Source organism: Equus caballus, chromosome 2 (assembly GCF_041296265.1).
Source record: "Equus caballus isolate H_3958 breed thoroughbred chromosome 2, TB-T2T, whole genome shotgun sequence".
NCBI lineage: Eukaryota > Metazoa > Chordata > Mammalia > Perissodactyla > Equidae > Equus > Equus caballus.
In genome coordinates, this window is record NC_091685.1 from 13364324 (window position 1) to 13390219 (window position 25896).

A 25896-nucleotide genomic window follows, 5' to 3' on the forward strand; every position below is an offset into this window, starting at 1 on the left:
GGACTGCTGAGGCTTCCTTGGCATATTTTAAAAATAGTCTTATCGCTCTTGAACTGCCTTTCAAATCCATTTGCAGAAAGGACTATTCAGCCTGATTTCTGCAAGTGCCCAGGCACTCACCTCATAGAGTACAGTACCCTAGGTTTAAAACTTTCAAACCTCTTAATTAACCCTTTCCTGTCCAGTTCCTCCCCAGCAAAGAACAAGCTTCTCAAAGGTAGCTCAGAATGGCAAGAGTCTGGATGGTGGCTGATAACTCTCCCTGGGTCTTCTAGGTTACCTGTTCTAGAAAACTCAACTTCTGCAGGCGACACTTCCCACCCTCACCATATGGTGTCTGTGGTGCCCAGCCGTTATCCTCGCTGGTTCACGCTTGGACACTTGGAATCACAGCAGTGTGAACTGGCTTCCACCATGCTAACTGCTGCCAAAGGTGAGCATAGCTAGACCTTAGGCTTCAGCACTCCCACTTTGCCTGCCCGGTCATGGCCTGTCAAAGGCTTGGCCTGTTGTCTCTGAAGAAGAGAAGCTGTTTATCCTCCCTTGACACTTAGAGGGATAGGGATCCTCAGTTTGATTGTTGCTTAGAATAAGCACTTGAGTCTAAGCCAGAGTTTTGCCCTATTTACTACTTGTAGGATCCTGAGTATATAGAATGAAATCATTGTTAAGGTAACTTCTAAATCTAATCTTGCACATGATAAAGTCACTTCACCTTTCTAAGCCTCGGGTTCAAAATCTATAAAATGAGAATCATTGTCAATGATCTATCAACCTTCCAGGGCCATTGAAAGATACAATGAAGCGATAACTAAGATGGGGCTGCAAATCTCTTTACAGATGTGAGAGTTTGTGATTTTTCCAGCACCCCTGGTCAAAATATAGGCAGCCCAGAGTGACTCTCAGGCTTTTAAAAAAAGCTCCTGTACTCTGTGTTAACCAAGTAGGTTTCACCACAAAGAAAAGTAAAAATAAGCCCCAAGAAGCTATACTAAAATACTAGCTACCATGGACTGTGAGTATTTTTCTGATACCAGTAAACTACGTGGATTTTTTGAAGCATTTTTTAATTAAAAATAACTTTAGGGGCCCTGGCTGAGTGGTTAAGTTCATGCACTCCACTTCGGTGGCTCAGGTTTTGCCAGTTTGGATCCTGAGTGCAGACCTAAAACCACTCATCAAGCCATGTTGAGGTGGCATCCCACATAACAGAACTAGAAGGAACTACAACTAGAATATGTACAACTATGTACTGGGGAGCTTTGGGGAGAAGAAGGAAAAAAAAACATTGGCAACAGATGTTAGTTCAGGGCCAATCTTAAAAAAAATCAATCTTTGAAAAAAAATCTTATGTTGTATCTTCTTATTGCCAAAAATTCATGCTCATTGTAAAAAAGATAAAAGATACAGATAAATCAATATAAAAATGATCAATAGAGCCGGCCTGGTGGCGTAGTGGTTAAGTTCACGTGCTCTACTTCAGTGGCCTGGGGTTCGCTGGTTCAGATCCTGGGAGCAGACCTACACACAGCTTATCAAGCCATGCTGTAGCAGGCATCCCACAGATAAAGCAGAGGAAGATGGGCATGGATGTTAGCTCAGGGCCAGTCTTCCTCAGCAAAAAGAGGATGATTGGCGGAGGGTGTTAGCTCAGGGCTAATCATCTTCTTCTTCAAAAAAATCAATAAGCCAATATAAAAATTGAACAAAGGATGTGATAGTTTACAGAAAAGAAGATACAAATTACTTTTAAATAATTAAAATGCCTGAGCTCATTTGAGAAACACAAATTAAAATTACCCTGAGATAACATTTTTCACCAATCTTACTGGCAAAACTCAATAAACTTGGTGATAGACATCCATGTGGGGAGTGGTGATGGTAGGGGCCTAGCATGGAGTATCACATTCTGAGCAGGATAAGGATGACTTCAGATCCGAGATGCTCAACTAACCTCAAGCACAAGAAACATGAAGAAAACTATACCAAGGTACATCATAATCAAATTGCTTAAAATGAGTGATCAAAGAGAAAATCTTACTTAAGTACAACTAGAGAACAAAAGACACATGACACACAAAGGACAAAAGATAAGTATGAAAATAAATTTCTCATTAGAAGCAGTGTAAGTCAGAAGACAGTGGAGAAAAATCTTTGAAGTACTTTTTTAAAAAACTGTCAACCTAGAACTCTATACCAGTGAAACTATCTTTCAAAAACAAAGATGAGGGGCCAGCCCCATTGCTGAGTGGTTAAGTTTGCCTGCTCCGCTTCAGCGGCCCAGGGTTTCGCTGGTTCAGATCCTGGGCGCAGACATGGCACCGCTTGTCAGGCCACATTGAGGTGGCATCCCACATGCCACAACTAGAAGGACCCACAACTAAAATATACAACTATATACTTAGGGGATTTGGGGAGAAAAAGCAGGAAAAAAAGATTGGCAACAGTTGTTAGCTCAGGTGCCAATCTTAAAATAAAATAAAATAATAAACTTTTTTTGGACAACCACAATTGAATTAGAAATCAATAATAAAAAGATATCTGGAAAATCCAGCAAATTTTTGGAAATTAAACCACATACTCCCGTATAACTCACTGGACAAAGAAAAAAAGCATGATAAAATTAAGAAATGTTTTACACTGCATGAAAATGAAAGCATAACATATCAGAATTTGTGGAATGGAGCTAAAGAGTTACTTAGAAGGAAATTTTTAGCACTAAATGTCTATATTTGAAAAGAAGAAAGGTTTCAAATCAGTGATCTCAGCTTCTACCTTAAGAAACCAGAAAAAAGAAGAGTAAATGAAGCAAAGCAAGGAAAAGAAAAGATATAATAAAGATCAGAGCAGAAATCAATGAAATAGAATATAGAAAAACAGTAGAGAAAATCTATGAAACCAAAAGCTGGTTCTTTGAAAAAATAAAATTGAAATCTCTGGCCAGACTGAACAAGAAAAGAGACAAAAATTATCAATATAAAGAATGAGAAAAGTGACCTCACAACTAATTCTAAAGACATTAAAATGATAATAAGGGAATATTATGATCAACTTTATGCCAATAAATTCAACAGCATAAATGAATAGGACTGATTCTTTGAAAGACACAAACTACCAAAGCTCACTCAAGAATAAATAGAAATGAGCTAGGTATATACCCAAAAGAATTCAAAATGTGGACTCAGATACTTGTACATCAGTGTTCATAGCAGCATTATTCACAGTAGCCAAAAGTTGGAAATAACTCGTGTTCATCAGCAGATGAATGGATAAACAAAATGTGGTATACACATGCAATGGAATATTATTTAGCCATAAAAAGGAATGAAATTCTGATACATGCTACAACATGGATGAACCTTGAAAATATTATGCTCGGTGAAATAAGCCAGACCAAAAGACAAATATTGTCTGATTCCATTTTTATATGAGGTACCTAGAATAGCCACAGCGAAGAAACATCAATGGATACTAAGGCAATGGGTGAACATTTGATAAAGAATGAGATAGTTACATAGTCCGAAAGTTTCTCTCCATAAAATACCTAGCAATCATAAAGGAAAAAAGTATAATTCCACCATAGAGTTGAGAAACTGGGCAGACATCACTTTAATAAAATGGCCACAGTTAATATCATAAATTCATAGAGGCAGAAAGTAGAACAGAGAAGAAATTCATAAAGACAAAGTAGAACAAAGAGGCTTGAGAAATGAGTTATGATTTAATGGGTATGGTGTTTCTATTTGGGATGATGGGAAAGTTCTGAAAATGGATAGTGTGATTTTGCACAACATTGTGAATGTACTTAGTGTCACCAAATTGTACCCTTAAATGGTTAAAATGGTAACTTTTATGTTATGTATATTTTACCACAGTAAAAAGAAAAGAATACATAGAAAGGAATTTCAAAGAAATTGAATTTGTAGTTGAAAACCTTTCCATGAAGAAAATCAGGCCTGGATGGCATCACTGGTAAATTCTACCAAACATTTAAGGAAAACATAACAATTCTATACAAACTCTTGCAGAAAATTGGAGAAAAGGAAATATTTCCCAACTCAATCTATGAAGCCAGCTACCCTGACACCAAATTACCCTGATACTAAAACTAGACAAAAATCATTATAAGAGAAGAACACTAGAGACTAGTGTATCTCATGATCATAGAAGCAAAAATTCTTAATAAAAATTTTAGCAGATTGAATCCAATAATATATAAAAAAGGATAAAACATCATGACCACTTAGGGTTTATCCCAAGAATGCAGGGTTGGTTTAACATTCAAAAATCAATCACTATATTTCACCATACTAGTAGAGTAAAAAAGAAAACCCATATAATCATCTCAGTAATGTGGAAAAAGCATTTGATAAAATCCAACATTTATTCCTAATAAAAACTCTCGACAAACTGGAAATAGAAAGGAACTTCCTCAACATGATAAAGGGCATCTATGATAGAGCTCCCCTTATACTTAATGGTAAAAGATTGAATGTTTTCTTCCTAACATCGGGAACAAGGCAACATTCTATTCAACATCATGCTGGTGGCTTTAGCCAATGTAATAATGCAATAAAAAGAACTAAAATATATCCGGATTAGAAGGGTAGAAGCAAGACTGATGACATGATCACCTATGTAGAAAATACTACGGAATCTATAAAAAGCTGTTGGAACTAATAACGAGTTTAGCAAGATTCCAGGATACAAGGTCAATATACAAAAATTAAAAATATTTCTAGGGGCCGGCCCTGTGGCCAAGTGGTTAAGTTCGCGTGCTCCACTTTAGCGGCCCAGGGTTTCGCCGTTTCAAATCCTGGGTGCGGACATGGCACCGCTCATCAGACCATGCTGAGGCGGCATCCCACATGCCACAACTAGAAGGATCCACCACTAAAAATACACAACTATGTACCAGGGGGCTTTGGGGAGAAAAAGGAAAAATAAAATTAAAAAAAAAAAAAAGATATTTCTATCTACCATCAATGAACAATCAGAAATTGAAGTTTTTAAAATTGCCATTATAATAGCATCAAGAAAATATGAAATACTTGAGAAAAACTTGACAAAAGATATGCAAGACCTATACAATGAAAATTATAAAACATTGCTGAGAGAAATTAAAGAAGAACAAAATAAATAGAAAGACATACTGCACTCATGGATAGGAAGACTCAATATTGTTAAGATGCTGATTCGCTACAAATTGATGTATAGATTCAGTACAATCTCAATCAAAGTCTCAACAGGCTTTTTTGGGTAGAAACTGATAATCTGATTCTAAAACTTGTAAAGAAATGCAAAGGACCTAGGGTAGCCAAAAACAACTTTGCAGAAAGAAAATAAAATGGGAGAATTAATACTACACTACCTTGATTTCAAGATATATTAAAGCTATAGTAATCAATACAGGGCTATTGGTGTAAAGAGAGACAGATAGATCAATGAAAAAGAATAAAGTCCAAAAATAGACCCACATATTGGTGGTCAGTTTATTTCAATAAAGAGGTAAAGCCAGTGCAGTTGAGAAAAAGGATACTCTTTCAACAAATGGCACAACATATACCAAAATTAACTTATGATGGATCAAGGACCTAAATGTAAAAGCTAAAAAAAAACTTTCAGATGAAAACATAGGACAAAATCATTTTTATTTTTAGTTAGGCAAGGATTTGTTAGATATAACACTAAAATCCATAAGAGAAAAATTCATAATTGGACTTATCAAAATTAAGAACTACTGCCCTGTGCAAGTCACTACTGAGAATGAAAAGACAAGGTACAGACTGGGAGAAATATTTGCAAATCACATATTTCATAAAGGACTTGCATCCAGAATATGTAAAGAAATACTAAAACTTAAGAATATGAACAACCCATTTTTTAAAATGGGCAAAGATCTGAAGAATACTCCACTAAAGAAGATATTCTGATGGAAAATAAGCACATGAAAAGATGCTCAGTGTCTGTAGTCCTTAGGGAAATGCAAATTAAAACCACAGTAAGAGAATGGCTAAAATTTTAAAAACAAAGAACTGATCGTAGTAAGGACTGGCAAGGATGTAGAGCAAATGGAACTGTCATACTGCAGGTAGGAATGTAAGTGGCACAATCACTTTGGGAAAGCATTCGACAGTTTCTTAAAAAGTTAAATAGACACCTACACATATGATCCAGGCATTCCACTCCTAGATATTACCTAAAAGAAAGGAAAGCATATATCCATACGAAGACATGGACATGAATGTTCATAGCAGCTTTGTTTTTAATAACCAAAAACTGGAAACAATCTATATATCCATCAGTAGGTGAATGGATAAATAAACAGATATAACCGTCTAACGGAATACTACTCTGTAATGAAAAGGAATAAACTATTGATACACACTACGACATGGATGAATCTCAAAATGTGCTAAGTGAAAGAAGTCAGGCTAAAGGAAAAACAGTACATATTGTATTATTCCATTTATATAAAACTCTAGAAAATGCAAACAATAGTGACAGAAGATAAGCAGCTTCCTGGGAATAGGAGCTGGGGCAGGCTAGGATGGAAGGGAAGAAGGGATTACCAAGGGTCACAAAGAAACTTTGAGGGTGATGGATATGTTCATTATCTTGTTTGTGGTGATGGTTTCTTGCTTGTATACATTTGTCAAAATTTATCAAATTATACATTTTAAATAAATGCTGATTATTGTATGTCACACCTCAATAAAGCTGTAAATACATATACAGATAAATGATAGCCGCTGATTACAACCAATTGAATAAAATAGGTATCCATGAATTTTGTACTGATAGGAATAAATAAATTAGTAGAGTAGAATGCCAAATAATGATTGTAGAAGGAATGATGAAATGAGAATATTCCGTTTGGCAACTGTATAATACTTAATTCAGCCTAGAAACATCAATGGATACTAAAACTAGTGGGTGAACATTTGATGAGGGATATTTACATAGTCTTAAAGTATCTCCCCATAAAATACTTGTCAATCACAAAGGAAAAATGTGTAACTTTACAGTAGAGAAACCTAGTAGGCATCACTTTAATCAAGTGATCACGTTAATACCATCAGTAATGAGTCAGGTCAAAATCATATATTACCTGATGGGAAGCAATAAGAAGTCAGCATCACGTCTGTGATGTTATAGCCAAAAACGCAAACGTGCAGCTAGTCATGAGGAAACATCAGGCATACCCAGACTGAATGACATACTACAAAATAAATAAGCTAATCTGCAGAAGAGTCAAGGTCACGAATGTCAAGGAAAGACAAAGGAATTTCTCCAAATTGATGAAGACTAAAGAGACATAACAAACTAAATGCTACATGTCATCTTATATAAAATCTTTTTGCTATGAAGTATGTTATTGGGACAATCAGTGAAACTTGAGTGAGGTTAGTAGTAGAAGGTATTAATATATATCAGTATTAATTTCCTGATTTTGATGGTCATGTTGTGGGTATGTAGAAGAGTATCCTTGTTTGCCAGAAATACAGACTACAGTATTCAGGAGTGATAGGGTATCAGGTCAGTTACTTACTTTGGAATGGTTCAGGGGTAAGAAAAGATCTCTCTGTACTATCCTTGAAACTTTTCTATAAGTTCGAAATTATTTCAAAATAAAACATTTTGATAAAACATTGTGTTTGCAAAGATGTGGAATGGGAGTATAGTTTGGTAATCCTTTGTGGAGGGCAATTTGGCATATCGATCAAAATTACAACGCAGATATCCTTTGATCCAGCAATTTCACTTCCAGGATTTTACCTTAAAGTTATCTGTACAGATGTGAAATGATGTTTGTACAAGGTTACTCACTCCAACATTATTTGTAATTGCAAAATATTTGAAACATCCATCAATAGGAGGCTGATTAAACACATTACTTTAGGTCCAAAAATCTCTTATATGGAATTCCAAAATCTGAATAGCTTTGAAAATCCAAACTTTTTTGTAAGTTGATGGCAACGCTTCAACTGACACGAGACAGCTGTTTCTCAACGTTCTTGCCAATCACAGACATCTCTGCTGTTCACTAATATTGTGTTGCCTTTTTTGTTTATGTTGTTGTTATTTTGTCGGTTTGAGTTTAATTGCCTTATAAAAATGTGCAGAGAATTGAAGATACTCCTGTGGGTAAGTGTGAGAAGAAAAGGAAGCATCTGTCATTATCAGGAACGCAGAAAATAGAGTTAGTGCAGAAGCTTGATCAGGTGTGTCTATGAGGCATCTTACTAAAGAATAAGGTGTGGGAATTAACACCACGTATGAGTTTAAATAATAGAAAGACAAAGTATTGAAGTTTTACAGGGACAACACTGACCAGAACTAATGAAGAACAGAAAATTTTTCAGAGGGAAGAAAATGAAGATGTTGACATGACCATGATTGAATGGATTCAACAATGAAGCAATGTGAATATGCCACTGATTAGTTTATTGATCATGAAACAAGCTAGAATATGCCATGAAGAACTGAACATTTAAAATGAGTATAGAATATCAGAAGATTGACTGCAGAAATTTAAGAAGCATCATGGTATAAAATATCTGGACACCTCTGATGAAAAAGCTTCTGCTTATCATGAAGTAGATGAAAATTATATTGACACATTTGTTAAGATAATTTTTAATGAAAACCTTAGTCCCAAACAGGTATACAGTGCTGATGAAATAGCTCTGTTCTGGCCTGTATTCTTTTTTTTAAATTTTTTTTTATTTATTTTCTTTTTATTGAGGTCACTTTGGTTTATTGGCGTGTATTCTTTTAAAAAAAAAAAAAATTAACAGGGGCCAGCCCCGTGGCATAGTGGTTAAGTTTGGCATGCTCCACTTCGGCAGCCCAGGTTCACAGGATCAGATCCTGGGTGCAGACCTACACCACTTGTCAGCCATGCTGTGGCAGCAACCAACATATAAAGTGGAGGAAGATTGTCACAGATGTTAGCTCAGAGCTAATCTTGCTCAGAAAAAAAAAAATTAAGAATGATTCATGAGCAAACAAGAGGTTTTAAGGACCCTTAAGGAGAGGTTGAAAGTTCTGGGATATGCCAATGAAGCAGACAGGTAAAGCTAGAAAAAGCCAACATCCAAGATGTTTCAAAAGTTGTTCATAGTTTATTTGTTAGTATGTAAACAAAAAAGCATGGGTAATCAAAGAGATTTTTTCTTTTTTTGCTGAGGTAGATTCACCTGGGTCACTGCCACAGCATGACTGACAAGCAGTGTAGGTCTGCACCTGGGATCCAAACCTGTGAACCCAGGCCACCAAAGCAGAGTGCGCCAAACTTAACCATTATGCCATGGGGCTGGCCCCAAAGAGAGATTTTCTGACTGACTCAGTAATCTGTACCCATGACATGAACTCATTGCACACAAGCTGGAATGGAAGAAAACTGTATGATTATATTTCCTGGAACACGTTCCACACATGTCCCTCCTGAACTTGTGACCAAGAAATCTTACTCCCAAAGAAAAGCAAATATAAGTATTTATTTTTTTATTTTCATACTCTATACTTGCAGTAGGTAACTTCCAAGCCTTCCTAAAAGAGTTATTGCAGGGGCTGGCCCGGTGGTGCAGCGGTTAAGTGTGCACGTTCCACTTTGGCGGCCCGGGGTTTGCCGGTTCAGATCCCGGGTGCGGACATGGCACCACTTGGCAAGCCATGCTGTGGTAGGCGTCCCACATATAAAGTAGAGGAAGATGGGCATGGATGTTAGCTCAAGGCCAGTCTTCCCCAGCAAAAAGAGAAGGATTGGCAGCAGATGTTAGCTCAGGGCTAATCTTCCTCAAAAAAAAATAATAATAAAAATTAAAAAATAAAGAGTTATTGCAGAAACTTAATCAGGTATACCTTGATGCCATGTACACAGTTGCTGATGCTTGGAATGATTGCTAAATATGTGACAGAGACTGTGGCTTACAATATTTGAAAGAAAACCTGTCAGTAAAGACTTTGAAGAATTTTGTGTCACTAATGAGAAGATACATAGTCTCATTACTTACACTAAAAGTTTATTGGCTAAAAGTCTAAATAAATAAGTTAGAGCCTTGCTACTCAAAGTGTGGTCAGGGGACAAGCTTGGAAGCTTGTTAGAAATCCAAATTCCCAGACCTACTGAACCAGAATCCCTGTTGGTGTAGCCCAAGAATCTATGTTTTAACAAATTCTCCAGAAGATTTTTATGCTCACTAAGGTTTTAGAAGTGTGGCATTAGAGCAAGCTGATAGCAGAAAAATACTGCATATTCTAAGTTATACACCTGTTGTACATTCCTTGCAAGACAGAAAAATTGCTAAAATGGTGTTAACCCAAATAAGCATTTGGATTGACAGTGTTTATTGACAATGAGGAGATGTAACACAGATGGAAAAAAAAAATCTCCAAAGACAATATGGGGGAAATGTATGAGCAATTACTCAGTCTTGAATAACATGCATTTATCAATGAAAAAGAGATTATGGCTGCTTACTTAATTGAAGAGACTGCTTAGATATACAGAAATCCATATTATTGAGACACACTACCCTAGAACTACGCCTTTTTAAAGGCCATCTATTGTAGTGGTGTTTCATCATTAAAGAATCCCATTCCTGGCCCATCACTAAATATCTAACTCTAATCTTTGGTGACAATAATAGTAATGCTAATGCAGCCTTTTGTCCAAGATCCTCAAGACACCAGATGGAGCAAATATTTATTGCATGCATACCTATAGATATTTAGCTTGGTTTGAGGTTTTGTTGAATATTTTCCTTAGAAATAATGAGTATCAAGTATTTATTGTTGATATCACACTATTTAATTTATCAGTTTACTACTATATCATTAAACTACATTAGTAATTTTGCTGTTTATTCCACCTAGTGTGAATATTCATACATTCACCACACAAAGAATAACGTGTTTAACTATGGTCTGCTGCCCCAGGGCCCCTGTGAATACTATATATAATATATGCACAAATTATGTTTACGTAAATTTTAAAATTATTAAACCCAAGAGTTTTGAATAAGGAGTTGCAGACCTATACATCCATAAATGGAATACTATGCAGCCATTTAAAAGAAAAGAACCTCTTTATGTACTGGTGTGGAATAATCTCCAAGATATACTGATATGTAAAAAAAAATGACCTGCAAATCTGTGTATACTATGTTACCACTGTGGGTAGTGGTAAAAGGAGATTAAATAGATAATTTATTTCCATATTATGCATAGAATATCCTGGAAGGTAATGCAAAAACTGAAAATATTGGTTGCATTTTGGGTTAGAATTGAGTGAATGACATTCAGAGGTGAGGAGGAGAATATACTTCTCATTATTTATCTTTTGTATCTTTTCAATATTGAACCATGTGAATATTTCCAAATTTTAAATTATAAATATTGAAAGAAACTTCTCAAGTTGAAATGGAAAAGGAAAAAAAGGTGTAGGAGGAGAAAATCCAGAACAGAATATCTGAGTACTGTGGGACAATTACAAAAGATATATAACATATGCAATGTATTCTCCAATACCAGAAGCAGAAGAAAGGAGTAGAAGAATATTTCAAGTAACAATGGCTGAGAAATGAGAAATTTCCAAAATTAGTGACATACACCAGAACACAGATCCAGGAAGCTCAGAGAACACCAAACACGGTGAATACCAAGAAATTTTCTCCTAGGCACATCCTATTAAAACTGCAGAAAACCAGGGCCAGCCCAGTGGCCGAGTGGGGAAGTTTGCACGCTCCGCTTCAGTGGCCCAGGGTTTTGCCACTTCGAATCCTGGGCATGGACATGGCACCACTCATCAAGCCATGCTGAGGCAGCGTCCCACATGCCACAACCAGAAGGACCCACAACTAAAAATACACAACTATGTACCGGGGGGCTTTGGGAGAAAAAAAAAACATAAAATCTTTAAAAAAAAAAAAAAAAAAAAAGCTGCAGAATACCAAAGACCAAGAGAAAATCTTGAAGGGAAGCCAGAGAACAAAACCACCTTAGCTATAGAGAAACAAGAATAAGAATTATATCAACTTCATTTCACAAACCATGCAAGCAAAGGAGAGTGAAATGAAATATTTAAAGTGTTGCAAGAAAAAAATCACCAACCTAAATTCAGGATCCAAATAAATTATCCTTCAAAAGTAAAGGGGAAATGCTTTCTCAGACAAAAAATGAGAGTATTTATTATCAGTATACCTGCCTTTCAAGTTCTTCAGAGAAGAGCTAAATGATATGGATCTGAAACTCAGATCCACCTAAAGAAAGGAAGAGTGTTAGAGAAGGAATAAATAAAGGCAAAAGAAAACTCTTGGGCTCCTTTTAATTCTTAATTGAACTGATAGATAACTGCTTGTTCAAAATAATAGCAATGTATTGGTGATTATAGCTTAAAAATAATGAAATGACTGACAGCAAGATGTTACAGATGAAAGGGAAGAAGTGAGAATACTATTATAAGGTACTTTCTGAAGTCATATAGTTGTTGAAAATGAACTTAAATTAGTTGTAAATGTATACTTCAACTCTAGGACAAACACTAAAATAATATTTAAAAGAAATATAATTGATATGCTAAGTGAGAAGAGAAAATTGAGTTTTTTAAAAGAAAGAAACAAAGAGTAAGTGCAATGAATAGAAAACAGTTACAAATATGGTAGATATTAGTCCAGCTATATCAATAATTACTTTAAATGCAAATGATCTAAATACACCAGTTAAAAGACAGAGACTGACAGAAAAAAAGACTTAACTATATGTTGTCTACAAGAAACCCACTTTAAATATAAAGGCACAGATAGATTAAAAGTAAAGGGAGGGGATCAATGACCTAAATAAAGAACTAAAGCCATAAACTTTATAAGCGATAGAACACCAAAAGCATGAGCAACAAAAGAAAAAAAATTGGACCTCATCAAAATTAAAAACTTTTGTTCATCAAAGGACGTTATCAAGAAAGTGAAAAGAGAACCTACAGGATGGGAGAAAATGTTTGTAAATCATTTGTCTGATAAGAGCTCAATATACAAATTTATTAAAAAACTACAACTCAACAACAAAAAGACAAACAACTCAATTTTAAAATGAGCAAAAGACTTGAAGAGACAATACTCCAAAAAAGATACGGCTAGTAAGCACATGAAAAGATGTTCAACATCATTAGTCATTAGGGGAATGCAAATCCAAACCACAAAGAGATATCATTCATACCTATTAGGATGGCTGTTACAGAAAAACAAGCAAAATTAATAACAGGTGTTGGTGAGGATGTAGAGAAATTGGAACCCTTGTACATTGCTTGTGGGAATGTAAAGTGGTGCACCTGCCATGAAAAATAATTTGATAGTTCCTGAAAAATTTAAATAGAATTACTATGTAACCCAGCAATTCCATTCCTAGATATATACCCCAAATAACTGAAAACAGGTACTCAAAAAGATACTTTATATGCCACTGTTCTTTGTGGCATTATTCACAATAGCCAAAAGTTGGAAACAACCTGTGTCCCTCAGCATATGAGTGAACAAACAAAATGTGGTATATGCATATGATGGGATATAATTAAGTCGTAAAAAGAAATGATATTCTAATACGTGCTACAACATGGGAGAACCTTGAAGACATTATGCCCAGTGAAAGAATCCAAACGCAAAAGGATAAATATTGTATGATTCCACTTACATGAAATATCTAGAATAGCCAGATTAATAAAGACAGAAAGTAGATTAGAAGTTACCAGGGGCTGAGGGGAGAGGCAATGGAGAGTTATTGCTTTCTGTTTGGGGTGATGAAAAAGTTTTGGAAATAGATAGTGGTGATATTTACACAACATTATCAGTGTGATTAGTGCCACTCAACTATGCACTTAAAAAAGGTTAAAATAGCGTTTTATTTTATATATATTTTTACCACAATTAATTAGGTAGATAGATAGACCCTAACTACAAAGACTGAACAGTACGCAGCTTCATTTTTATCCCAATACCTTTAGGCAGATATTTACCTCTTGTGTGACTGAGCTTACATGCTTTATCTTTCCAAATATTTGGTACTAAAAACAGAGGCCAGGGGTTTTAAAACACACACACACATAGAAGGTGTTGTCAACACTCTGGCTCTCACTTTCCATACCCTGTAGACTCAAATTAGCTGCACTGAAAGCAGGAAGAATCTGGAAAAGATGCTTTCCCAGAAAAGCATGCATACTAGTTTAGCCAGTTTCTTGTTTTCATTTTTAAAATTGTTTTTTAACCACAGTCAGATTTCTTCAAGAACAACAAAGTAAAGCATGGAGAAAGATATACCATGTTAACACAAATCAAAAGAAAGCTGAAGTACCTATTTTAATTTCAGACAAAGCAGATTTCAATACATGAAAAATTATCAGGGATGAAGAGGGGCATTACTTAGTGATAAAGGGGTCACTTCTTCAAGAAGACATAATAATCCGTAATGCATGTGTCTAACATCAGAGCATCAAAATATGTGAGGCAAAAATTGATAGAACTACAAAGAGAAATGGTCAAATCCACTATTGTAGTTGGAGAATTCGGTACACCTCTATCCGTAATTGACAGATCCAGCAGGCAGAAAACCAGCAAGGATATACTTGAACTGAACAGTACCATCAATTAACTGGATCTGATTAACATTTATAGAATACTTCATCGAACAACAACAGAATACACATTCTTCTCAAGCTTGTATGGAACATTCACCAAGATAGACCACATTCTGGACCATAAAACACATCTCAAAAAATTAAAAGAATAGAAATCATACAAAGTATGCTCTCAGACCACAGTGGAATTAAACGAAGTTAATAACAGAAGGATAACTGGAAAATCCCAAAATATGTGGAATTTAAACAACACACTTCTAAGTAACACGAGTCAGAGGTGAAGTCTCAAGAGAAATTTTTAAATATTTTGAGTGAAATGAAAGTTAAAATAAAACTGATCAAAATGTGTGGGACACAGCAAAAGCAGTGCTTGGAGGGAAATTTATAGCACTAAATGCATATGTTAGAAAAGAGGCAAGATATAAAATCAATAATCTGTCACTTAATATCTGTTAGAATGGCTATTCTCACAAAAACAAGAGATAACAAATGCTAGTGAGGATGTGGAGAAAAATGAACCCTTGTGCATTGTTGGTGGTAATATAAATTGGTACAGCCACTATGGAAAACAGTATGGAGGTTCCTCAAAAAATTAAAAATAGAACTACCATATATGGTCCAGCAATCCCACTTCTGGATATTTATCTGAAGGAAATGAAATCACTATCTCAAAGAAGTATCTGCACCCCCATGTTCATTGCATTGCAGCATTAATCACAATAGCCAAGATTTGGAAACAACCAAAGTGTCCATCAGCGGATGAATGGATAAAGAAAGTGTATATACATATACATACATACACATGCACACACAGTAGAATATTATTCAACCATAAAAAATAAGGAAATTCAGTCATTTGTGATAACATGGATGAACCTTGAGGGCATTATGCTAAGTGAAATAAGTCAGACGGAGAAAGACAGATACTGTATTATCTTGCTTATATTTAGAATCTAAAAAAAGCCAAACTCATAGAAACAGAGTAGATTGGTGGTTGCCAGGGGCTGGGAGGGTGGGGGGGAAGGGAGATGTTGGTCAAGGGTACAAATTTTCAGTTATAAGATAAATACGTTCTGTGGATCTAATGTACAGCATGGTGACTATAGTTAATAATACTGTATACTTGAAATTGGCTAAGAGAGTAGATCTTAAATGTTCTCACTACACACAAAAAAAGGAAACTATGTGAGGTGATGGATGCATTAACTGGTGCTGTTGTCATCATAATTTGCAATACATATATCAAATCACATTGTACACCTTAAACTTAATATTTTATTTTGTTAAAGATTGGCACCTGAGCTAACAAGTGTTGCCAAAATTTTTTTTTCTGATTTTTATCCCCAAATCCTCCCAGTACATAGCTGTATATTTTGGTTGTGGGTCCTTCTGGTTGTGGCATGCGGGACGCTGCCTCAGTGTGACCTGATGAGCTGTGCCATGTCTTTGCCCAGGATCCGAACCGGCAAAACCCTGGGCCGCCGAAGCAGAGCGTGTGAACTTAACCACTCGGCCAGGGGACCAGCCCCTAAACTTAATATTATATGTCAGTTATATCTTAATAAAGTGTGTGGGGGGGATAAAATAAAATCAATAACCTAAGATTCTACCTTAGAAAACTAGAGAAAGAGCAGTGTAGACCTAAAGTTAGCAGAAGAAAAGAGAATAAAAATTAGACCAAAAACCAATGAAATTGAAAATAGGAAAACATAAGAGGAAATCAATGAAAGCAAAAGCTAGTTATTTGAAAAGATCAATAAAATTAATAAACCTCTAGGGGCTGGCCCGGTGGTGCAGCAGTTAAGTACGCACATTCCCCTTCGGTGGCCCACGGTTTGCTCGTTCGGATCCCAGGTGTGGACATAGAACCACTTGGCAAGCCATGCTGTGGTAGGTATCCCACATATAAAGTAGAGGAAGATAGGCACGGATGTTAGCTCAGGGCCAGTCTTCCTCGGCAAAAAGAGGAGGATTGGCAGCAGATGTGAGCTCAGGGCTAATCTTCCTCAAAAGAAAGAAAGAAAAAATAAATAAATAAATAAACCTCTAGCCAGGCTAACCCAAAAAAAAAGAAGACATAAATTACTAATATCATAAATGAAAGAGAGGCCACTATTACTGATCTGGACATTAAGAAGATAATGAAAGAATATTATGAAGAACTGTATGCCCACAAATTTGATATCTTTGGTGATGAGATGGACCAGTTCCTTGAAAAATGCAATCTACCAAAATTCGCAGAGAAATAAATAATCTGAATAGGCCTATATCTATTAAGGAAATTGAATCAGTAATTTTCCAAACAGAAAGCACTTGACCCAAATGATTTCACTATTGAGTTCTATCTAATATCTAAGGAAAAAACGATACCAATTCTCTACAATTTTTTCCAGAAAATAGAGAACACTCCCTAACTCATCCTATGAGGCCAGCATTACTCTAATGCCAAAACCAGATAAAGACAATACAAGAAGGGAAAACTACAAACCAATATCATGAACATAAATGCATAAATTCTTCAACAAAATATTAGCAAATTGAATCCAAGAAAGTATAAAAAGAATTTATACCACAACCAAGTGAGACTTATTCCAGATATGCAAGGCTGGTTCAGCACTTGAAAATCAATTAATGTAATCCATCACATTCACAGGCTAATGAAGAAAGATCATATGGTTATATCAATAGATGCAGGAAAAACACTTGAGAAGATCCAACACCTATTTGTGATTTTTAAAAAAAAAAAGCCCTCTCAGGAAACTAGGAATAGAGGAGAACTGACTCAACTTTATAAAGAACATCTACAAGGAACCTACAGTTACCATTCTATTTAATGGAGAGAAAGTAGATGCTTTTCCCTGAAGATCAGAAATAGGACAAGATGTCCCCTCTCACCATTACCATTCAACATCCTACTAGAAGTCCTAGTTAATGCAATAAGAGAAGAAAAGGAATAAAAGGTATACAGATTGGAAAGGAAGAAATAAAACTCTTTATTTGCAAATGACATGATTGTCTATGTAGAAAATTCCAAAGAATCAACAACAGAAAAAAACTGGAACTAACAAGTGATTATAGCAAGGTTGCATAATACAAGGTTAATATATAAAAGTCAATTGCTTTTCTATATACCAGCAATGAACAGTTGAAATTTGAAATTAAAACCACAATATCAGTTTTATATTAGCACCCCAAAAAAAGTACTCAGGAATAAATCTAGGAAATATGTACAGATCTACATGAGGAAAACTATAAAACTTTGAGGAAAGAAATCAAAGAAGATTGAAATAGATATTCCATAGATAGGAAGACTCAATATTATTATTATGTCAGTTCTTCCCAACTCGATCTACAGATTCAATACAATCGCAACCAAAATCCCAGCAAGTTATTTTGTGGATGTTAACAAACTCTTCTAAAGTTTATGTGGAAGACCAAAAGACCTATAATAGCCAACACAATACTGAAGAAGAACAAAGTTGGGGAACACCTTACCTGATTCCATGACTTAATATGAATCTACAGTAATCAAGACAGTGTGGTATTGGAAAAGGATAGATAAATAGATCAATGGAACAGAATAGAGAGCTCAGAAATAGACCCCCACAAATATTGTCAACTGATCTTTGACAAAGGAGCAAAGGATAGTCTTTTCAACAAATGGTACTGGAACTACTAGACATCTACATGCAAAAAAATGAACATAGACACTGACCTTACACCTTTCACAAAAATTAACTCAAAATCATAGACATAAAAGTAAAATGCAAAACTATGAAACTTCTAGAAGATAACATGGAAAATTTAGGTGACCTTGGATTTGGCAATAACTTTTTCAATACAACACCAAAAACAATCCATGAAAGAAAAAACTGATAAGTAGGATTTCATTAAAAATTTAAAACTTATGCTCTGTGAAAAACACTGTTAAGACAACAAGAGGGGCTGCCCTGTGGCGTAGTGGTTAAGTTCATGTACTCCGCTTCAGTGGCCTGGGGTTTGCAGCTTTGGATCCCAGGTGTGGACCTAGCACCACTCATCAAGCCACGTTGTGGTGCCATCCCACATAAAAAGGAGAAAGATTGGCACAGATGTTAGCCCAGCGACAATCTTCCTCAAACAAAAAGAGGAAGATCGACAACAGATGTTAGCTCAGGGCCAATCTTCCACACACACAAAACTCAACAATAAGAAAACAAACAACTGAGTTTTAAAATGGGCAAAAGACCTAAACTGATGCCTCACCAGAGAAGATATACAGATGGCAAATAGGCGTATAAAAAGATCCTCAGCATGATATGTCATTAGGGAAGTGCAAATTAAAACAAAAGTGAGATACCACTACATACCTATTAGAATGGTTAAAATTGAAAACACTGACAACGTCAAACACTGGCAAGGATGTGGAGCAGCAGGAACTCTCATTCATTGCTAGTGGAAATGCAAAAGGTCCGGCCAGTTTGGAAGATAGTTTGGCAGTTTTTTACAAAGTTAAACATAGTTTACCATATGATCCAGCAATCATGCTCTTAGGTATTTACCCAAATGAGTTGAAAACTATGTCCACACAAAAACTTGCACACAAATGTTTATAGCAGCTTTATTTGTAATTACCAAAAACTAGAAGCAACCAAGAAGATGTCCTTCAGTAGATGAATGGGTAAACAAACTGAGCTATATCCATACAATGGAACATTATTTACCAATAAAAAGAAATGAGCTATCAAGCCACAAAAAGACCTGGAGGAACCTTAAATGTATGTTGTGTAGTGAAGGAAGCCAGTCTGAAAAGGTAACATACTGTGATTCTGAATCTGTGACATTGTGGAAAAGGCAAAACTATCGAGACAGTAAAAAAATCAATAGTCTCCTCAGGGGGAATGAGGAGAGGGAAGAATAGGTGGAACACAGGAGGTTTTTAGAGCAATGAATTGATTCTGAATGATACAGTAATGGTGGATCCATGATACTAGACATTTGTCAAAACCGACATAAACTGTGGATATTAGTTAATAATAATGTATCAGTGTTGATTCATCAAATGTACCACACTAATGTAAGATGTTAATAGGGGAAACTGGAAGGGGGGAAAGCAGGAATATGGGAACTCTCTGTTCTGTCTGCTCAACTTTTTGTAAACGTAAAACTGCTTTGAAAACATAAAGGCTATTAATTTTAAAAATTGTTTTTAAAGGCAATAGAAGAAAAAGGGTAATTTCTCCCATAATCCTGACACCCAAAGATAACTACTGCTAAAACATTGTTATAAATATCCCTGGAGATTTTCTGTTCGTATATGTGCAGGCACATATACTATACACGCACTGCTACTTATCTTTTTTTTAATAAAAGTAAAATCAGAGAATATTAAGTATACACAAGTTGTTTATAATTCTCACAGCAACCCTAAAAGGTTATTATATCCATTTTACAGATGAAGTAACTGAGCTGGTAAATGGCTGAACTAGGTTCAGTTCCCAACGTATTTTACTCCAAATCCTATATACTCTTAACCACTACACCTCTTTGTAAAACATAAGACCTACTTTTTGTTCTATCTTTATTTCACATTTTACCCCTTCCTAAGATATACCAATCTTTCACACACTATACTACGTTTGTACAGTGACCTTCACTTCATATGGTCTACATGGCCTTCCTGCAAATGTATTCCTTAACTCTGTGCACTGGTAACTTTGGATAGAATCATTGCCTGCTAAATAGGACATGGTGGTCCAGCTCCTTTTTGCTCCAAGGAGATGTAGTGAGAGGTAAACTGTGGGACTGGCATACTTTTTTGGCTTCCTGTCTCCTGAATAAAGCTCTCAAAATTCAGGTGTTCAAGAAAATTATTTCTTGCATCTGAGGAGCCTGAAGGAAAAGAGGATGAGAGGAGCAGAGGCAGATGAAAAGGTGGAGAGAAGTGAATTCATGTGGGTGCCAGGAGAAGGAAAGAGCCTCTAGTGGGTTCAGTGGAGACAGAGCTTGACCACCAAGAGGGGATGGTAGCATTCAGAAGCATTCACAGCATTGATAGCCAGTTCAACCGGTACCTGTTGTCATCAGCTGACTGTTCAGGGAACCTTTAAAGAAGATCCTGTCCCTACCCCTTTTCTCGGCACCTGTAGGGGATACTCTGAGGCTCCGAACAATCCTGGAAGCAATACAGAAGCACATCCATTCTTCCTCCCTCATCTTCAAACTGGCCCAAGATGCATTCAAGATTGCTACTCCCACAGACAGTACTACTGACAGCACCCTGCTCAACGTGGCACTAGAGCTGGGGTTACAGGTATGGAGGAATGAGCCATCCCCACTTTAGGCTTCTGGCCTAGTGACAACTGGTAGAAGATCAGATCCCGGGGGGAATGGGCATGGGCCAAGTCTAGTTCTTTCTGTGTCCTCAGAACACAATCTCTAGGCTAAACACAAGGTAAGAACTCTATAAATTAGGCTCTGTTTTGAAGATAAGCATTATAACTTTAGGCTCCATAGGGTCCCCATCTTCTCCCCACCCCACTCCTATTCCTCCAAGTCAAGCAAGGTGTAGTAATAAGGACTTTATTCATTACAAGTCATCAGAAAAGCCTTCTATCTGATTAGTGGGAGGGGTGGGGCAGAAATTAAACTTATCTGTACTTATCAGGGGAAAGATGGCTGTTTAAAGCACCAATAAATACTTGTTGCATAAATTAATAGCAAGTGGAAGAGGAGAGGGGGAGGTTATAACAGTTATGCTTAGCCTGCTGGTATTGCCCTTTTTTTGCCCAGGTGATGAGGATGACTTTATCAACCCTTAACTGGAGGCGCCGGGAGATGGTGCGGTGGTTGGTGACATGTGCTACAGAAGTGGGTGAGTCTTCCACCTCCCTCTACCCCCAGGGGAAAACAGTTCCTAGGCCCTACTCTTGGGACAGGACAATGAATCCTTAGAGCTCTCATCTTCCTATTACTGATGGCCTAGGAAAGGATGGGGCTGCTGGTAGGAGAAGAAGACCTCTGTTCAGCCAGCCCAAGCTCTCCCCTCACTGCTTGGACCACACCCTGATGTCAGCAGCACTTTGACCCTCTGATCAGAGACCTGTCTGAGGGAATGAATTTTCAGCCACCAGTACTCAAGTGTACCCTTGGGAAGTAGTTGGCCCAGTGGTTAGGTCCCCGTCCCTATCCATGCTTCTGAGAAACCCCACACAACTTGGAGGCTCAGGACCCCATCTAGAGCCCAAAGCCCCAGCACAAGACTCTACCCTGAAAGGCCCCACTTCTGCTAGAACCCCCAGGCAGATCTGCGACCCTGCCTTGGGGCAGGCAAACCACAGGCTCTGCTGCTCCATCCTTGTGAGGGGCTAAGAGCACCTGCAGAGACCTTCAACCCTCTGACCTGGGGATGGAAGGGATGGGAAGAAACCCCACATGGGCTTTGGCCATCCGGGATGCTCCCCTTGCCCTGGTTTGCCTCAGATCATCTCAAGGCTGATGAGGAGGAGGGAGAACTCATCTCTGCAGGCCAAGTTCTGACCCCAAATAGTAATCTGGGCAGACCTGGATGAGGACCCAGATGGCCACGGCTGAGCTGAGGCTCTCCCTGACAGGTGTGCGGGCCCTGGTGAGCATCTTGCAGAGCTGGTACACACTCTTCACCCCCACCGAGGCTACAAGCATTGTGGCTGCCACAGCCGTATCCCACACCACTATCCTGCGCCTCAGTCTTGACTATCCACAGCGGGAGGAGCTGGCTAGCTGTGCTCGCACACTGGCCCTGCAGTGTGCTATGAAGGATCCACAGAGCTGTGCCCTGTCAGCTCTTACACTCTGTGAGAAAGACCATATCGCCTTCGAGGCAGCCTACCAGATCGCCATTGATGCTGCTGCTGGTGGCATGACCCATTCACAGCTATTCACCATCGCCCGCTACATGGAGCTCCGTGGCTACCCGCTACGTGCCTTCAAGCTGGCCTCACTGGCCATGAGCCATCTCAATTTGGCCTACAACCAGGATACCCACCCAGCCATCAATGATGTGCTCTGGGCGTGTGCCCTCAGCCACTCTCTGGGCAAGAATGAGCTGGCAGCCCTCATTCCCCTGGTGGTGAAGAGCGTGCACTGTGCCACAGTGCTTTCGGACATCCTGCGGCGCTGCACAGTGACTGCACCTGGCCTGGCTGGCATCCCAGGCCGCCGCAGCTCTGGAAAGCTCATGTCCACTGACAAAGCTCCACTGCGCCAGCTGCTGGATGCCACCATCAATGCCTATATCAACACTACACACTCACGCCTGACACACATCAGCCCTCGCCACTATGGAGAGTTCATTGAGTTTCTGAGCAAGGCTCGGGAGACCTTCCTGCTACCCCAGGATGGCCACCTGCAGTTTGCCCAATTCATCGACAACCTCAAACAAATCTACAAAGGCAAGAAGAAGCTGATGCTGCTGGTGCGAGAGCGCTTTGGCTGAGGAAGCAGACAGTTCACTGCCAGGGCAGCCTGGGCTCCCAGGTGCCGTCAGGTCAGGCCAAGGACACCGAAACATTTGTCCACCCTGAGAGGACTCTGAGCACCTGTGGCTGAAGCCAAAGGACCACAGGGCTAAGCATGGGGAATGTCCACCTCTAGCCAATATGCCTGCCTTGACAAGTTCTCACAACAGCCCACTGTTCCTGGAGGAGCTGGGCCCTGCAAATTGATCAGAAACCCCACAACGTGCCACCTCACGCCCCTGTATTCTGCGTGTCCTGGGCATTGGCCCTCTCTCCCTTGGCAAACACAGAACACTGTTCCGTCTCAGGGATTGCTTAACCAGAGAAACAGAAGCATTTATGGTACTGTAAATACTATAGTATATGTGTTGACAATTACATTGTAAAATTGTAACTATTTATAATTCTGGTTCTAATTTGATGGGTACTTGATGTAGCTGTGGGTGGGAAGATAGGCTTGTTTTCTGAGGAGACTCCCAACCATTTCTCAGGTTTCCCTTGCAGAATATATGCCATTGGCAGTGGAAGAGTGGGGGTGGCAGGGAGAAAAATGGCCAGTTAGAATAAATCCCAAGTCTAGTCTATGCAGAAACCCCAGCCTGCAGACAGGGCATCTGTAGCCCAGTGGTGAGTGAGGGGCAGGGCCAGGTCTGGACTTGTGCCTCACAAAGCCAGGAGGACACTGAAGCTCTTGCTCCTGTCTCATGCAGCCTGTTTAGGAGCCTCCTGAGCTCCTGAGAAGCAAGTGCAGGGAGAAAGTGAAGGTCTGGGAGGCCACTGAGCTCATAATATTCATCTACTCTGGGCACCTTTGTGTTAGAGAGTGTCTGGTTTCATCTCTAATTATGTATGTGTGTGTATATATCTGAATGGCTAAGTACATATGTCTGTATGCTTAGATATATCTGTGCCTGCCTGGATGTGCACATATATATTTATGTGTATCCATGTCAGGTCTGTGTCTGTGTGAACACAAGTCTGTGTGCTGGACTGTGGGTTTCTCTGTGAGGGTATACACATTTGTGAACATAAAAGAATACATATCTGTGTGTGTGTGTGTGTGTTCATGTTTGTCGATGCATGTCTAGTTTGTGTGTATCTGAGCACACACGAGTGCATGTGTATAAACATGTTTGTATCTGTGTGTATGCTTGTTCTCCGCTGATCTGTCTTTATATGTGCAAGTGTGTATATTTCAACATGTAGGTGTATCTGTGAATTCCTGTTTGAGGATCTGCATGAATGTGCTCCTTCTCTTTCTGCCAGATCTCTCTTCCCCATTCCTCTCAGTCTCTCTCACCAGCTAAATATGTTCCCCATCTCTGTGCCTCCTCTATTTACCATTCTCTCACCAGACAAGCTTCTAAGCACTAGTCTCCCTCTACCCTAAGAGTGGCTCCTTCAGCTTCACAGTTCTCTTATCGCCCTGTACTCGCTTTCTTCTCCTGCCTTTCTACCTCAAGCTTCCTCTGCCTGCTTTTGTCACAGTCCCATTGGTCACTGATTTGGAGGCTGGGGCTGGAATGCATTTGGCCTTTCCCTTTCTGACTAGGCTCTAGACCTAGTGGGCAACCTGTCTTAGCCCTGGCTGACCTCCACAGTATATCATGTTCCTGCTACCCTCCTGACCCCTATGCTCAGCCTGGAATTGTTATAGGAGGTAGCAAGGGCATTCAGAAGAGTCATTTGGATGCCAGTGTCTTGGTGTTTACTGTTTCATGTTTTAGTTCCTGAGTAGGGGGTGGGGTGTGATAGGGAAGGGGTGGTTAACTAGAGTGTGAACTAAGGACCTCTCTATTTTATTTTCCTTTCTTTGACAAACTGTTTGTGTCACTTTTTTTGTTGTTGTTCCATACTAACCAATACGTTGTATTTGCTGTTTGTGGCTACTGAAGTCTTACTGTCCAGCCACGGGCCCCGACAACCTCTCAGCCCAATAGGTTGGTAAAAAAAAAAAAAAAGAAGAAGAAGCCACTTCCATTTCTGTATCACGATTGCCATTTTTTAGCAAGTATGTGAACTCACAGTGCTTTTCTATGAATAAATCATGGATCACAGAAAAGATCGTTTTTCTAAAATCAGAAATTGTGTTCTCTCAATAAATGGGGCCCTTCTCTCTCTTCTGCATTGCCCTGGCTGGGACAGGGAGCTGGTTGGGCCTGTAGCATAGTGGATTCCCAGTGGTCTAAGGAGATGTGAAATGACAAATGAGGGATTTCCTGCCACACCAGACCCCTCTCCAGAGTTCACAGGCACCTCAAAGCCTTGTCCCAGGAAGTAGGTACCACCATGAGGGGCAGAAACACCAAGATCCTGAAAAAACTGGAGGGTATGCTCAGAAAAGAATGCAGAGCAACCCTGAGTATATAGGGCCTTTGGGCTTCAGAGGCCTTCGCGTCTTGGTGAAGCCAGTCTAAGGGTGAGGCCAGTCTAAGGCTCTAATCCTAAGCAACCTAGCTCTGAGTTTTTATATCCTCCCCATCTTTTGGCATCACAGCTGAAGGCCTCTCAACTTCTCCCTGTGCACCTAGACTCCATTTTCTTCAATAAGCCTCTGAAGTATTCCAGCCATTTCTGTGCCCCTCTCTAATCTATCCTCCCCTCCCTTCCCCTCCCTCCCCAGACACAAAGCGCTGTCACTTTGGCCTCGTATGCTATGGAAACCTCTGCAAATGTCACAGCTCCAGCTGCTAGGAAGCTCTACCCAACCCCAGGTAGCTCTGGGGCTTAGAAATCTGAGAGCAAGGAGGTGGTGAGGACCCTGACATTAAATCCTACAGTGCATATTCA

General features: G+C 38.6%; 1 protein-coding gene across 2 annotated transcripts in view; it reads left to right on the top strand.

Annotated features, from left to right (window-relative positions):
- Nucleotides 1-25191, top strand: part of ZSWIM5 (zinc finger SWIM-type containing 5) — a 231536-nt gene extending 206345 nt beyond the window's left edge. For both annotated transcript variants that reach the window (XM_023631131.2, XM_070260069.1), the window contains 4 exons: nt 276-433; nt 20758-20921; nt 21401-21482; nt 22222-25191. In XM_023631131.2, coding sequence (XP_023486899.1) covers nt 276-433; nt 20758-20921; nt 21401-21482; nt 22222-23084 — 1267 coding nt within the window. In that variant the 3' untranslated portion in view covers nt 23085-25191. The remainder of the gene's footprint in view (nt 1-275; nt 434-20757; nt 20922-21400; nt 21483-22221) is intronic.
- The last annotated feature ends 705 nt before the right edge of the window (nt 25192-25896 follow it).